The sequence below is a fragment of the Macaca fascicularis genome, chromosome 14, assembly GCF_037993035.2.
Source record: "Macaca fascicularis isolate 582-1 chromosome 14, T2T-MFA8v1.1".
Classification (NCBI taxonomy): domain Eukaryota; kingdom Metazoa; phylum Chordata; class Mammalia; order Primates; family Cercopithecidae; genus Macaca; species Macaca fascicularis.
This window is the reverse complement of record NC_088388.1, coordinates 4,474,258-4,489,674: the sequence shown is the minus strand read 5'-3', so window position 1 is coordinate 4,489,674 and position 15,417 is coordinate 4,474,258. Positions and strand designations below refer to the sequence as shown.

The following is a 15,417-nucleotide window of genomic DNA, read 5'->3' as shown; positions in this document are numbered from 1 at the left end:
CGGTGCCACTTTCCAGATGGGAAACCGAGGCCCAGACGGTCACAGCTGAGCGGGAACCAGAGAGCTCAAGCCCTAGGCCTCCTGCATGCATAGAGGGTTTGCCTCTGAAAACCTCACCCTGTGTACCAAAGACCCCAAAGGGGGAGCTCCGGGCCCGCTCACCAGGTGCTCCCTGCAGTCCTCGGAAATTCTGGAGCTCCCTGCCCCACGGCAGTAAAGAAAAGAGTGCCATCCCATTCCAGCAGGTACAGCTGAAAACAAAGAGAAGAATGCAGCCCACGCTGAGTCCTCACAAAGGCCCGATGATCAGGCACCTGACAGTGCCCTACCCCTGCCCGCCACCTGCCGCATCACAGTGTGCATGTGTTTGCTCTGGTGCCCTCTGCTTCGAGAAGCTCTGGCTGTCCCCAGACGGTGGCTGAATGAAGCTTGCAAACCCACCAGGGTGAAAGAGAGCAGCAGCTCAATGGCCTTGGCTTCCTGCAGTCCCTCTGCAGGCATTGGCGTCCCCACCAGCAGCAGGCCTTCCGCGTGCCTCTTTGGACTCTTTGCACCTGGCTTGTTTTTGCTCAGTTCTTACGGATCAGCTACTCACTTCCTGGTTCCTGTCCGGTTGGCTGAAGGCATAATCTGCCCTCCTTTCACTCGTTTGTTTGTGGATTCCTTAACCATAGCCTTTCCTTGAAGAGGCTTTTGTATTCCTTCTATGATCCGTGCAGGGCCCCCAGGCGAGCTCCTCGAGGGGACAGAGGGCCCCTGTGGCCCCTGTGACCTGCACCTCTGAGGCCCTGGGTGGCTGGGGGAAGCTGTGCCACAAAGCACAGGTGCCTAGATCACCCTGCCATCCAGCGGGTCACAGCAGGGACCCAGCCATGCGTGGGAATCTGCTCCAGCTCCCCAGCCCTGGCTTCGACTTCCTGTTCTCTTCCTGGTGCTTCACAGCCTGCTGGTGGGAAAGCGCAGCCTCCATTCGGCTCCCAGGCACTGCCTGTGGGCAGCAGTGGTGGCCTCGCCAAGCACCTGGCTTTGTCCAAATACCTCCCTGTACTGTTCTGGGAAATGGGGCTTAGCATCCCCTAGAGTGGGAAAAATTCCTTGGGAAAGAAACCAAGGAATTTACTTGGGGAAGTAAAAATGAGGCAGTTTTCCCCAACAGGACTGTCATCAAAGAAGCCCACCCAAAGAGTATTCCAAAAGCACAGCATCCCCTTTTACTTAGAGATGTCAATGAAAAGAGTCAAACTCTGTCAAATATTTGAAGACATTTATTCTGAGCCAAATATGAGTGACCACGGCCCATGACACAGCCCTCAGGAGGTGCTGAGAACATGGGCCCAAGGTGGTCGCGGTACAGCTTGGTTTTGTACATTTTAGGGAGACACGAAACATCAATCAGATATATCTAAGATATACATTGATTTGGTCCAGAAAGGCGGGACAGGGTGGGGCGACTTCCAGGTTATAGGTGTATATATATATATATATATATATATATATATGTGTGTGTGTGTGTGTGTGTGTGTGTGTGTGTGTGTTTGAGAGAGAGAGTTTCACTCTTGTCACCCAGGCTGGAGTGCAATGGCATGATGCAACCTCCGCCTCCTGGGTTCAAGCGATTCTCCTGCCTTAGCCTCCTGAGTAGCTGGGATTGCAGGTGTGTGCCACCAGATTTGGCTAATTTTGTATTTTTAGTAGATACAAGACTTCACCATGTTTCTCCAACTTGTGACCTCAGGTGATCTGCCCACCTCTGCCTCCCAAAGTGCCCCAGCAGTGAGCCACCGCACCCAGCCTATTTTTAAAATTTCTGATTGTCAATTGTTTGAGTTATTATCAATAGAAAGAAAAAGTCTGGGTTATGATAAGGGGTTGTGGAAACCAAGGTTTTATCATGCAGATGAAACCTCCAGGTAACATGGTCAGAGAGAATAGACTGTAAATGTTTATCAGACTTAAGGTCTGTGTTGATGGTCACACTGGTCGGCTTTTGCTGAATTCCAAAAGGGAGGAGGGCATGAGGAGGCCTGTCTGACCCTCCCCATGCCCCCTGCTTCCTGTCATGGCCTGAACCAGTTTTTCAGGTTAACTTGAGGGTTCCCTAGCTGAGATAATGGACCCCATTTAAATGGTTGAGGAGGGGATTAGAATTTTATTTTTAGTTTACAGAGATCCTCAGAGCAGTGAGTGTCTCCCTGGAGTGTGCCTCAGAATAACTCGGGGTTCCCAGCCCCACCCCAGGAGAGGCGGATTCTGTAGGCTGGGGCTGGGGCTGGGCTGTCGGTTCTGCATTTCTCTAACACACCCCACGGATGTGCAGGGCCACACGGAGAGTCATCCTCCTGGACATAGAAATCCTGCAGACCTGTCAGGACAGGCTCCATCCGGGCCTGGAAACGAGGAAGACCCCGCTCCCGGCTCCATCTCATCCCCTCCTCATCCCTCCCACTTCCTGTTGTCTCTCTGGGCCCGCTGGGCAATCACCTGGACAGACCCCCTCGCCTGCCTGAATCTTGCCCTTCCAAGGCCCTGAGCTCAGGAGCCGCGTCCCTCGGGAGCCCCACAGCCAAAGACTTCAACCCCCACCCCAGGCCCACCCCACCTCAGAGGTCTCAAACTCAGAGCCCCAAGGGCCAGGTGGGCCACACGCGCAAGTGAGACTAAGTCCTAGGAGTGTTCTTCATGGCCACAGAGCAGTGTGCCCGTTCCCACATTGCTTGAAACATTCAACTCTCTAGTCCGGGTCTGGGTTTGGATGCTAAGGCGGCCATAATGGAAGTCTGAGGTCAGAGGTCGCCTGGAGGCCCCCGGCACAGACAGCAGAGCTGTGGTGCACAGCCCGACCTGCAGGGGGCGCCCCGGGCATCACAGCATCACAGCCAGCTGTTGCCAAGGAGACGCAGCAGCCAGCCAGGACCAGAGCCGAGGAGTCTCGATTTTTTTTTTTGGTTTGTTTGGTTTTTTTTGTTTTTTGAGACGGAGTCTCACTCATTTGCCAGGGCTGGAGTGAAGTGGCACAATATCGGCTCACTGCAACCTCCATCCCCCAGGTTCTAGCAATTCTCCTGCCTCAGCCTCCTGAGTAGCTGGGATTACAGGCGCCTGCCACCACACCCAGCTAATTTTTGTATTTTTAATAGAGCGGGGCTTCGCCATGTTGGCCAGACTGGACTCGAACTCCCGACCTCAGGTGATCCACCCGCCTCAGCCTCCCAAAGTGCTAGAATTACAGGCGTGAGCCAATGCGCCCGGCCTTGATTTTTTTAAATACATTTTCCCGGTTTTTAAGCATCAGTCTGCATTTTTAAGCAGTAGGCAAGCGTAACAAAATGGCCATGTAGCGTGGATGCGGCCTGCCTGCCACTGCTTTGCAGCCTCTGCTCCGGCGCCAGCATCCGGTTGGAAAGGGCTTTCTACGCTCGTGCAGTCACTCAGCAGGCATTTATCCAGCAGCACCCACCTCATGTGCCAGACACCAAGCTAGACCCAGAAGCTACAGGGACGTGCAATTAGCAGCCTGCCCCAGGAGCTTGGAGTCCACGGAGGGCCCTCAGCCCTGACACCCAGCCAGGAGAAGCAGAGCGGGAAGTGTTCCCACTCCTGAGGGAGCACTTCAGTGCTGACTTTGTAGGGCTGTGCCATCCAGCCCTTACGCACCTGCGTTCCCAGGTGCTTTATTCAGGATGGGGTGGCCCTGGGGCTGCTAGTGTGCAGAGCCCATGTGACTGCCCCACCACCTGCTCCAGCAGAAAAATAAACTGAGGATCGCTGCGCCCGTGCAAAAGATCAATGGAGCTACAATTAGGTGATGGCTCCCGTGGCCCGAGGACTGGAGAGAGGGGTCAGGGAATAGTGATCGTCACTTCTCAAACTGCCCACCAGCAATGGGTTGCAGTGGGTATTTCTCTCTTTTTTTGAGACAGAACCTTTCTCTGTTGCCCATGCTGGAATGCAGTGGCGTGAACTCGGCTCACCATAACCTCAGCCTCCCTGGCTCAAACTATTCTTGTGCCTCAGCCTTCCGAGTAGCTGGGATTACAGGCATGTGCCACCATGCCCAGCTAATTTTTGTATTTTTAGTAGAGATGGTGTTTTGCCATATTGGCAAGGCTGGTCTCAAACTCCTGGCTTCAAGTCATCTGTCCACCTCAGCCTCCCAAAATGCTAGGATTATAGTCGTGAGCCTCCACACCCAGCCTACAGTGGCATTTTTGATTGATGATGATTGTGACTGTGGTCTGTCATTGAATTGGAGCTGGCTGGGGGCAGGGAGCAAGAGATCCTGGTCTCGGAGGTTTCATCTGAGCCTGTGGTTTCTAGCTCTGGGCCACACAGGGGGCCTGAACTCTTGCTGCCTTTGCAGACCACCAGCATGCACCCCAGAAATGGGGACTGAGAGGCTCCCCTTGGCTACCAGGGCAGAAGCGCTATGTACAGCTCTCCCTGCAGCCTCTTGCACAGGCAGGAAGTCCATCTGCTCCGTCTTGGTCCTTTCTGACGAGTGCTGGTTATCACCCATCTCAGAGCCGGCTCAGGGCATGGAGAGCAGGCCTCAGGATTGGGCTCCCAGCCAAACCGCTGCATACGACACTGCTGGGCATGATAGGGTGCAATTAGGGTGAGCCAGGGGTCAGTCCGGGACACTGGACCATTTCCAGGAATTGCAACACTGTGGCCCTGCTTCCTGGGCCATTGAGGGACTCCTTCCTGGGCCCTGCTAGATCTCGTGGCCGCTGGGAAGACAATGGAGAGGCCAGCATGGCCCCGGGCGTTGTGTTGTGATCTTCTTGTTCATCTGTGATTTGGTGCAACCCTGGGTCTTGGAGTAAAGGGAGCAAGGGGGTGTGCAGATGGGGAACGGTTCAACCTGCACTCCTGTGTCTGGCCTAGCCCTGAATACAGGTATCCTCCGCCAGAGCTTTGGGAGCTGCACCCCAATTGAATCTTAGTCACTTTAGGAATAAAAAACGTTTCATCTGAGCCAACTAGTATTTACACAGGTGCACGGGGAGATCGTGCAGAACCACTGAGGGAGCAGCTGTCTTTAAGCCCCTCTTTTAGAAGCTGGTGAGCTTGTCAGAAAGGGCTGGTGCACACCAGGCCCTGGCACTGACCTGGCTTCCTCAGGACCTGAGCAAATGACTCTTGGTTGCCGTAAGCCTCTGACTACTGTGAGAGAGCCTGGCCCCTGCAAGGATGGTACCCGCTCAGGCTGTTGCCTGGTGGCTGCAATGACTGAGAGTGTAGGGTTCTTTAAAACCGTGACTTCTTCTTCCCCCAGGAATCTGGTACAATATCCTCAGAGGCATTGGGAAGCTTGCTGTCATCATAAATGTAAGTGACGTCAGGGACCTCGGTGGAAGGAAGTCCTGGCTGAACTGCCAGGAGGCCGGGGGCCCCTTGGAGAAGGAGCTGGGCATGGGTCTTCTACCCCAGCCACGGTGCAGCCCCAGGCTGCCGGGATTCTCTAGTTATAAATGTCCCTTGACCGCATGGGGTGGGGAGGGTGCATTCTGGGGAGGCATAAAAAATTCTCTTCAAACTTTTCCTGCAAGTTTTTTGTTTAATTTTTTTTGAGTCAGAGTCTCACTCTGTGGTCCAGGCTGCAGTGCAGTGGCACTATCTCAGCTCACTACAACCTCTGCCTCCCAGGTGCAAGCAATTCTCGTGCCTCGGTCTCCCAAGTAGCTGGGATTACAGGCGCCCACCACCACGCCAGACTAACTTTTGTATTTTTAGTAGAGACAGGGTTTTGACATGTTGACCAGGCTGGTCTCAAACTCCTGACCTCACGTGATCCGCCCTCCTTGGCCTCCCAAAGTGCTGGGATTACATTCATGAGCCACTGTGCCCAGCCTTTCTGCAAGCTTTGAGCAAAATTCTCCACCATGCCCACCTTGGCCCCTAAGTCCACTGAGAATAAACAACAGACAGATGTAAGAGGGAAGACAGAGACAGAGATAGGAGGGAAGACAGAGACAGAGACAGGAGGGAAGACAGAGACAGAGACAGGAGGGAAGACAGAGACAGAGACAGGAGGGAAGACAGAGACAGAGACAGGAGGGAAGACAGAGACAGAGACAGGAGGGAAGACAGAGACAGAGACAGGAGGGAAGACAGAGACAGGAGGGAAGACAGAGACAGAGATAGGAGGGAAGACAGAGACAGAGATAGGAGGGAAGACAGAGACAGAGACAGGAGGGAAGACAGAGACAGAGACAGGAGGGAAGACAGAGACAGAGGGAGACACACAGAGATTCCTTGCTGACAATCTTTCTGGTCTCTTATTTAAAGAAAAAAGTTGGTTTTTCTCCTTAATCTGAAACGTATGGCTGCTCTATAGAGAAGGTTTGGGAGATGCTGAAACGGGGCGAGAAGGACGCTCTCATCAGCCTCACACATGGCTCTGCTAAGAATCAGGGCTCCAGGCCCCTCAGCCTCCTCTCCAGCATGGCAGCCCCTTCTAGCCTCTCCCATCCCCAGACCCACAGGCTAGGATGGCCCGGCCCTCAGCCTTTCCCGTCAGGATCTGTCTGACTCTGCCCATGGCCTGGATGCCCCCTGGGTTTAGCTGTGCCCAGCTGTCTCCAGCATATACTTCAAGCCCAAGGCTGCATCCCAGACATGAGAACCCCAGGCAGCCACGGGGAGTCCACTGTGCCAGGGCCCCATGGCTCTCGTCCCTTCCACCCTCTGGCTGAGCCAAATCCTCCCCACCAAAAGCTGACACCGTGCCCACGGGGGACACGGGGTGGCTCCCCAGAGCTGACGATCAATGCCCCTGCAGGGCCGTGATGCCAAGTCAGGGTCTCAGCAGGCCCTGGGGCTCAGTCCCCACAGAGGGCAGGGGGTGACACTCAGCCCCGGAGAAGGGCCCCTCAGAGCCCTCTGACAGAGCCCTTTCCCGGCGGGCAACCCCTTCTGCCAGGCACACGCTCCCTCCAGACTACAGGGAGACTGCGGGCAGAGTGTGCACACCGGGATGGCTCCTTATCCCGCCCAGACAAGGGAACACAGGGTCCCGAGACAGAGCCCACGCTGTGCTGGAGCTGGGGGAGCTGGGAACAGAGGTACATCCTGTCTGCAACGAGTGGGCGCTGTGAGCAGCTGCAGAGCACGGTGCGCATCTCCTGAGGAGAACAGCAGCAACAACAATAACAGCAGGCTGAGTGCGGTGGCTCACACCTGTAATCCCAGCACTTTGGGAGGCTGAGGCGGGAGGATCGCTTCAGGCCAGGAATTCAAGACCAGCCTGGCCAGCATAATGAAACATAGTGAGACCATATCTCTCTCTCTAAAAAAAAAAGATAGTAGCAGGTACATTCACCAGGCACCTAGAATGTTCTAGACCCTTCTAAGCTCTTTCCACACACAAGCCCACTAGTCTGCACACAGCCCTTGGAGGCGGGGACTGTCATGGCCCCATCTGACAGGGAAGACACCAGAGGCATAGACAGGTTAGGTGATTTGCCCAAGGCCACACAGCCACGTGAGAGGCAGCCGTTGGGCCTTGGGTTCCTCTCTTGTAAGGGCACCAGCCAGAGCTGGTGCTATAATAGAATGAGCTGGGTGAGGACTTGAGAGCTTGCAAAGCACTTTCCCTTCCTGCCTCATTCCCTTCTCCAACAAGCCCAAAGGCACAGTGCATACATGGTGTGCGTATCAGCAGGCCCTGTTTTGACAAGAAGAAAATGGAGGCACAGAGAGGTTGGGTGATTTGCCCAAGGCCACACAGTCAGCAAGAGTCAGCCAGTGTCTACCTGGCGCCTTCTCTCCTAGGAGTGCGTTGTTCTGGCCCCCAGGCACTCTCCTTCAGTTGCCAGGGGGCTGAGAGTAGCACCCATGACCCCGCATCCGTTCACTCAGCGTGCCAAGGCTGTGCGGCTATGGTCCCCGCCAGGGGCAGTGGCACATGGCCAGGGCCCAGTGTGGCCGTGGACAGGTCACCCCAGTTGTGGCCAGCCCTTCCACGCCCAGGCTGGGGGTCCTCCTCACTGTCACGTCCCCTGTGCAGGCCTTCGTGATCTCCTTCACGTCTGACTTCATCCCGCGCCTGGTGTACCTCTACATGTACAGTAAGAACGGGACCATGCATGGCTTCGTCAACCATACCCTCTCCTCCTTCAACGTCAGCGACTTCCAGAACGGCACAGCCCCCAATGACCCCCTGGAACTGGGCTACGAGGTGCAGATCTGCAGGTACTGCTCTCTGCTCCCCTCTTTGAAAAGCCATGTTTATGGGGTTTCTGGGAGAGCCTGGGTTTGGACGGGGCTCAAATCAGGGGCAAGTCAAGAAACAACGCAAACTCGCTTAAAAAGAAGAAAAAAGAAAAAGGCTGGTGCAGTGGCTCACACCCGTAATCCCAGCACTTCGGGAGGGCCAGGCAGGAGGATCACTTGAGCTGAGGAGTCAGAGACCAGCCTGAGCCACATAGTGAGACCCCATCCCTACAAAAAAAAAAAAAAAAATTAAACAGCTGGGCCTTGTGGCACGCACCTGTAGTTCTAGCTACTTGGGAGGCTGAGGTGGGAGATCAATTGAGCCTAGGAATTTGAGGCTGCAGTGAGCTATGATTGCACCATTGCACTCCAGCCTGGGCAACAGAGTGAGATCCTATCTATAATTAGTTAATTAATTAAATTAATTAATTAATTAATGCTTGAGGGGAGGAAATTAGAGGTGATTTACCAGTTCCTATAACTAAGAAGCCCAGGATAGCTTCAGGCATGGCTGGATCCAGGAGCTACAGTTTGCCATCAGGCTCCACTTTGATTTCCTCTGTGTAGCATTGTTCTCTTGCTGGTGGAAAGGATCCCCAGCAGCTCCTGGCTTAAATCCTCTCTGCTCTGCAGTCCCTGTGGGAAGACCTTCTGTTTCTCAATAGTCAGTGAAAATCCAGAGACTGAGTCTTACTGCCCCATCTTGAGTCAAATGTCCATTCCCGAACCAACCACTATTGCCACGAGGAGGAGGGCTCTCCTTGGCTTGGCCTGGGTCATGTGCCAGGGTGAGAGGTCACAGAGAATTGGGGGGTCCTAAGGAAAACTGGGGTGCTATGACTTGAAGAAGAGGAGACAGATGCTAGCAGGCAAAGCCTTGAGCACAGAATAAAGAGGAACGAGCTGGTGCGTGTGGCTTCTGACACTGGGAGGACAGGGCTGCTCGTTCCCATGGGAAAGCAGGTTGTGCAACTTCTGCCTGGCCCAGCAGCTGGCACCACAGCCGTGGCCCAGCCCAATCCTATCTCAGGGATTGGCAGCTCAGTGCTAAATAGGCCCTCGGAGACTCCCATCCAGCTCCCTCCAGAAATCAAGCTCCGTGGGCAAGGGCCCTATCTGTTGTGCACCCCCCTGAATTCTCCATCCCTGGAGTGGGGTCTGGCACATAGTAGTTGGTCAATAAATGCTTGTGACATAAGTAAGTGAGAGAATACCCAGACTGAGGCCCAGAGAGGTCAAGTGATTGCCTAGGGGACACACAGCAAGGTGGCAGTTGGAGTGGGTGAGCACCAGGGATGTGGGTCCAGGCCAGGGCTGTGCCTGCAAATCCAGGTGGACCTTCTCCTGGTCTCCCCGACTGACCTCAGCTTTTAGTGACCAGCAGGGGCACAAACTGCAGCTGAGCCCCTGGAAGCCCTGCCCCTCGTGGGGGCGTTTTCTGTCCAGCTTTGGGAAGCTTTTCCAATGAAGGGTGGGGACGTCAGCTCCATTCAAGCCAAGTTCCAGCTGATGTGTGGCACCCCCCAGATTCAGGGAGCCGTGGAGGGAGGGAGGCCCTAGGCAGAGACCTCACCCTGAGCCCACAGACCCTGGGCGTCTCGGGGTCTCTGAAAGAGGAAGGGGCTGGGGAGAACTGGAGCATGGGCAGTGGTCATGAATGGGGCGAGTCTCCTTCCTAAGGCTCCAAGCATATCCATGGTCAGTGGCAGGACCTTGGCGGGGAAGGGGGTATGAGTGAGCTTGACTCTCCAAGCAGGAGATCAGTCAGCTACATCTAAAGCTGGTAACGAGAACCGGGGGCAGCTCGCGTTCTCTCGAGATAAGGCGGTGAGGACCAAGCAGCAACCCTGGAGGAGGGAAAGCAGCCCCAGACCCGGGCAGGGCAGGGCGGGCCGGGCCGGCTGCCTCACAGGCCTCTGCCTGCACCAATGGAATGCTTAGCTTCATTCTTTCGCAAATGTTTGAGAAGCTGTTTAAGTGACTTTGATAAAATGTTCAGGGTATTGGTTTGCTGGGTGTTTTGGTGGTTGTTTGGTTGGCTTTTTTTAGAGACAGGGTCTCACTTTGCGGCCAGGCTGAAGAGCAGTGGCGTGATCAAAAACTCACTACGACCTCCCGGGCTCAGGTGATCCTCCCACCTCAGCCTCCCGAGTAGCTGGGAATGCCGGCATGCGCTGCCATGCCCGGCTAATTTTTGTATTTTTTTTGCAGAGACAGGGTTTTACTGTGTTGCCCAGACTGACCTCTGACTCCTCAGCCTGAGATTACAGTGCTGAGGTTACAGGCCACCCCTCCTGGCTGATAAGGTGCTCAGGGCTTTTCTTCAGTAGTTTCCCTCAAAGAGGGGATAGACTGCAGAGGTGGTTTTCAAACTGTGTTTCACGGAACCCATCCTGGAGCTCTGTGGAGCGTGAGGGTTGGGGTGAGGTTCAGGGAGTTCAAGCTTTGGGAACCCCCTGCCCCCACCCGACTTCAACCAAGTAGGCTCTGCACTCTTGGGACCCTATTGGAGTATCCAGTGAGATTTCTTTTGGGAACAAAGGCTCCACTGCTTTTAAAAGTTTGGAATCTCCTGGACCACATGGTCCCTGCCCTTGATTCTGTGAGCCCACGGCTGGGCCCGGGGGATACTTCCTGCCACATATGTTTTACACGAAGCCCCTCAGGTCCTGCCTGGCCCGTGGGGGGTCCTGACCACCCCCCTCCACCGTGGAGAGACACTCCCTGGGTGCGGGGCCGCAGGCTGCTCACCCAAGAGAGGGCTGTCCTCCCGGAGGCAGCCGCACACCAAGCTGAGCCTCTCCCAGGTGTCCCTCGAGCTGCCTGGCTCCAGCCAGAGCCTGAGCCCCGCCGAAGTCCCACCACCGTCTCCACCACCGTCTTTTGTAGGTACAAAGACTACCGAGAGCCACCGTGGTCGGAAAACAAGTACGACATCTCCAAGGACTTCTGGGCCGTCCTGGCAGCCCGGCTGGCGTTCGTCATCGTCTTCCAGGTACGGTGCGTCCCTCTTTGTTTCCGGTTTGAGGATGGGGGCACTAAGGGACCACCCCGTGCCCACAGTCTGGAAGGCACGAGCTGCTAAAGCCGGGGGTTCAGAGACCCTTCCAGAGGCCTGGAGAACTTGCTCTGGGACACCCGAGGAGGGGACCTGGCCGACCCCAGACCCCCTGCACCAACAGGGCCCAAGACAACCTCATGAGAGAGGAAGGCAAAGAGAGGGGCCGGATAAGTGCCTGCAGAAGGGTTCTGACTGGCTGGTGGGTTAAATCCAGTAGAAGTGTCTTTATTGAAAGAGACAGGGGCCAGGCACGGTGGCTCACACCTGTAATCTCAACATTTCGGGAGGCCGAGCTGGGCAGATCACCTGAGGTCAGGAGTTTGAGACCTGCCTGGCCAACATGGTAAAACCCTGTGTCTACTAAAAATACAAAAATTAGCCAGGCATGATGGTGGGTGCCTGTAATCTCAGCTACTTGGGAGGCTGAGGCAGGAGAATCACTTGAACCCAGGAGGCAGAGGTTGCCGTGAGCTGAGATTATACCATTGCACTCCAGCCTGAGCAATGAGACTGAAACTCCATCTCAAAAGAAAGGGGGGAGAGAGAGAGAGAGAGAGAGAGAGAGAGAGAGAGAGAGAGAGAGGAGAAAGGAAGGAAGAGAGAGAGAGAAAGAGGAAAGAAAGCAAGAAAGCAAGCAAGAGAAAGAGAGAAAGAAAGAGAAAGAAAGAGAGAAAGAAAGAGAGAGAAAGAGAGAGAAAGAAAGAAAAGAAAGAAAGAAAGAAAGAAAGAAAGAAAGAAAGAAAGAAAGAAAGAAAGAGTAAGAGAAAGAAAAAAGAGAGAAAGAGAGAGAGACATGGAGAAGGGGGACTCTACCTCTGTCCCTCTTGTTCTCATACTGTGTCTGTGGTAGCAGCCAGAACCAGGACAGACAGAAGGGCAGTGGGTTCTCAGATGACCCCAGCCACAGCCAACAGCCAGGGGACCCAGGCCCAGCTGGCCCAGCCTCTGGGGTGGGGTCTGGGCCAACTCTCTGATGCCAGAGGGACTCCCAGTGGAACGGGACCCCCTGCTAGGGTGCCAGCTATGCACCAGCAGCTGAGGTCCCAGAGAGGGGGCCCCTGGGCTGTGGGCACTGCCAAGGTTCTGCTCACCGGTGTCCCTCTAGCCTTGATTAAGTCGATGCTAGGAAGGCAGTGGGCCGAGGGCTCTGATTCTGGAATTCCCAGGACTGGGTTCAAGTCCCAGCTCTGTCACAGGGCAGGCCCTTCCACTCCTCTAAGCTCAGCGGCCTCATCCATCAGCTTTTCACAGCAAGCGGTGTAAAAGGTGTGTGGGGCTGGGTTCCGCAGGCCAGAGCCTGAGAGCCCAGCAAGGAGGGGTCTCGGCCAGAGACAGCCCAGCCTTACCCCAAGGGAGCCCCGGAGCATGCATGGCACCCCAGACCTGGCCTTACCCGGAGGCAAGGCCACCCCTAGATGGGCCGGCCACTGCTTTGGGCTGACCAGGCTGGGAAGAGGGAGATGGGAGGGGGCATACGTTCTGCAGCTGCGAGCATGAGCAGCCGGTCCCAGCCACAGCTGGGGACTGGGACCGCCAACCAGGAGAAGACACCAATCCAGGGGGCACCAGCACCGCCCATGGCGGGAACCTGCTCAGCCCGGGGTGCTCACACATGCTTGCTGGACAGATGTTCAGCAAACGACAAGATTCCATTTTTCCATAAAAACTGACTTGTGTTGCCTTCTATCCACCAGAAATGTCTCCACGGAGGTGGTAGATGTTCAGGGGGGCCCTGGGAGGCTTTGCAAACTAAAAGTTTGATCCATTTGTGGCTATTTCCAGTTTCATGCTTTTCCCCAAAGCCTCGATGCTTGTTAGATTTGGCGATGCGTGACCCATCAGGTCACTTCCTGAGTCTCCTGGTCGAGGAATTCAGAATGACTCAGGTGATTTTCCCAATTACTGAGTTCAGATGTGTTCGAGAAAGTCGGCTAACATTTCCCAAAGACCTGCCGGGTGGTTCTGTGCCTCCTTTATACCTTCTGGGAACTGAGGCCCAGGGAGGTCAACAGGCGAGGAGGTCATGGGGCGGCGCTCCACCAGGTGGGGGCCAGGCAGAGAGGTCGGGAGCACTTCCCCAGGCACCATCCTCCCCGCTGCCACGCGCTGCCTCTCCTCCTTCCAGAACCTGGTCATGTTCATGAGCGACTTCGTGGACTGGGTCATCCCAGACATCCCCAAGGACATCAGCCAGCAGATCCACAAGGAGAAGGTGCTCATGGTGGAGCTGTTCATGCGGGAGGAGCAAGACAAGCAGCAGCTGCTGGAAACCTGGATGGAGAAGGAGCGGCAGAAGGACGAGCCGCCGTGCAACCACCACAACCCCAAAGCCTGCCCAGACAGCCTCAGCAGCCCAGCCCCCAGCCATACCTACCACGGGGGCGTCCTGTAGCTATGCCAGCGGGGCTGGGCAGGCCAGCCGGGCATCCCGACTGACGGGCAACCTCTCCCAGGGGCAGGTGGCTTCCCGCTCCCGCCAGGGCCCGGTGGGTCCTGGGTTTTCTGCAAACATGGAGGACCACTTTCTGATAGGACATTTTCCTTTCTTCTTTCTGTTTTCTTTCCCTTGTTTTTGCACAAAGCCATTATGCAGGGGATTGTTTTTAATCTGTAGTATTCAAGATGAATCAAAATGATGGCTGGTAATAGGGCAATAAGGTAACAAAGGCAGATGCTTTGCAGAAAGAATGCTTGGAATCTTGAGTCTCCCTAGCAGTGAAAAGTGAGCAGAGGCCCCTAGAAACCCTCCTCTGAATCCTCCTAATTCCTTAAGATAGATGCAAAATGGTAAGCCGAGGCATCGGGCCAAAGCTGGTGCGATGCTTCAGGGAAAATGGAAACCCCAACCAAAAATAATGATTGATTCTGGTTCCAAAAGGTGTCACCTGCCTGTTTCAGAAAAGTTAGACTTTCCATTGCCTTTTCCTCCCGTCAGTTCAGCGGCTGAGAGAGAAGTGTCCCATCCCTGAACCACACAGGGGGCGTGGGAGCATCCCAGTTATTCCTGGAAAGCGAGAAGGGGGCACAGGTGTCCCTGATTAAGCAGGAACCAGCACCCTTGGCATCCCTGGCAGGCTCCCCGCTGTCAGCCACACACCTGCCCCCTCACACCAAGCTGACCTCAGAGTTGGTCGTCTTCCTTATGGGACAAAACCAGTTGACCAGAAAATGGGCAGAGAGAGAGGACCTCGGAAGCATTAAAACAGATGGTGTCAGGGTTTCAAGAAGTCTTAGGGCTTCCAGGGGTCCCCTGGAAGCTTTAGAATATTTATGGGTTTTTTTTTCAAGTGTCAATTATATGGTAGATTGAGGATATTTTTTTCTGCAGCTCAAAGGTGGAGGGAGTTTATTAGTTAACCGAATAGCGTTGAGAGGAATTTAAAATACTGTTACTACCAAAGAATTTTATTAATAAAGCCTTCTATTTTGGTAACACTTCTCTATATTTTTACTCATAGGAATGTCACTGTTGGACAATTATTTTAAAAGTGTATAAACCAAGTCTCATAAATGATATGAGTGATCTAAATTTGCAGCAATGATACTAAACAACTCTCTGAAATTTCTCGAGCACCGAGAGAAACATCATTTTAGCAAAGGCCAAGAGGAAAAACAGAAATATATTTGTCTCGAACACATCATTGATGTGATGTTGACATTCCCTTTAATCTGCCAACTGTGATCAAAGTTCATAGGTGTCATAGATTTCCATTATTTGCTAAAATCATGCAATCTGATGCTTCTCTTTTCTCTTGTACAGTAAGTAGTTTGAAATGAGTTTTGTATATAAATACTGTATTAAAAATTAGGCGATTACCAAAAATCCTTTTATGGAAACCGTTTTTTAAAAAAGTGAATGTACACAAATCCACAGAAGACTGTGGCTGGACATTCATCTAAATAAATTTGAATATACGACACTTTTCCCACTTGAATGCTGTCTGCCTGAGTCCGCCTGGGAAACTCACAGGCCGTCCCCAAAGTCCAGTGGACCCTGCAAACTCAGCACTGACTGCCAGGCGTCTCTTTCCTTTGGTGCCGGCCTGTGCATGGCTCTAAATGTTCTTGGGACTTTGTCTCTCTGTGCGTGTGTGCATTTGTGCATGCACACGTGTGTGCCTATTCATTTGCATTTGTTT

General features: G+C 54.0%; 1 protein-coding gene across 13 annotated transcripts in view; it reads left to right on the top strand.

Moving 5' to 3' along the window:
- The window catches only part of ANO1 (anoctamin 1), a 198,184-nt gene extending 182,986 nt beyond the window's left edge, over positions 1-15,198 (top strand). For all 13 annotated transcript variants that reach the window (XM_005576975.5, XM_045372306.3, XM_015434332.4 and 10 more), the window contains 4 exons: positions 5,279-5,331; positions 8,012-8,196; positions 11,107-11,212; positions 13,404-15,198. In XM_005576975.5, coding sequence (XP_005577032.3) covers positions 5,279-5,331; positions 8,012-8,196; positions 11,107-11,212; positions 13,404-13,670 — 611 coding nt within the window. In that variant the 3' untranslated portion in view covers positions 13,671-15,198. The remainder of the gene's footprint in view (positions 1-5,278; positions 5,332-8,011; positions 8,197-11,106; positions 11,213-13,403) is intronic.
- The last annotated feature ends 219 nt before the right edge of the window (positions 15,199-15,417 follow it).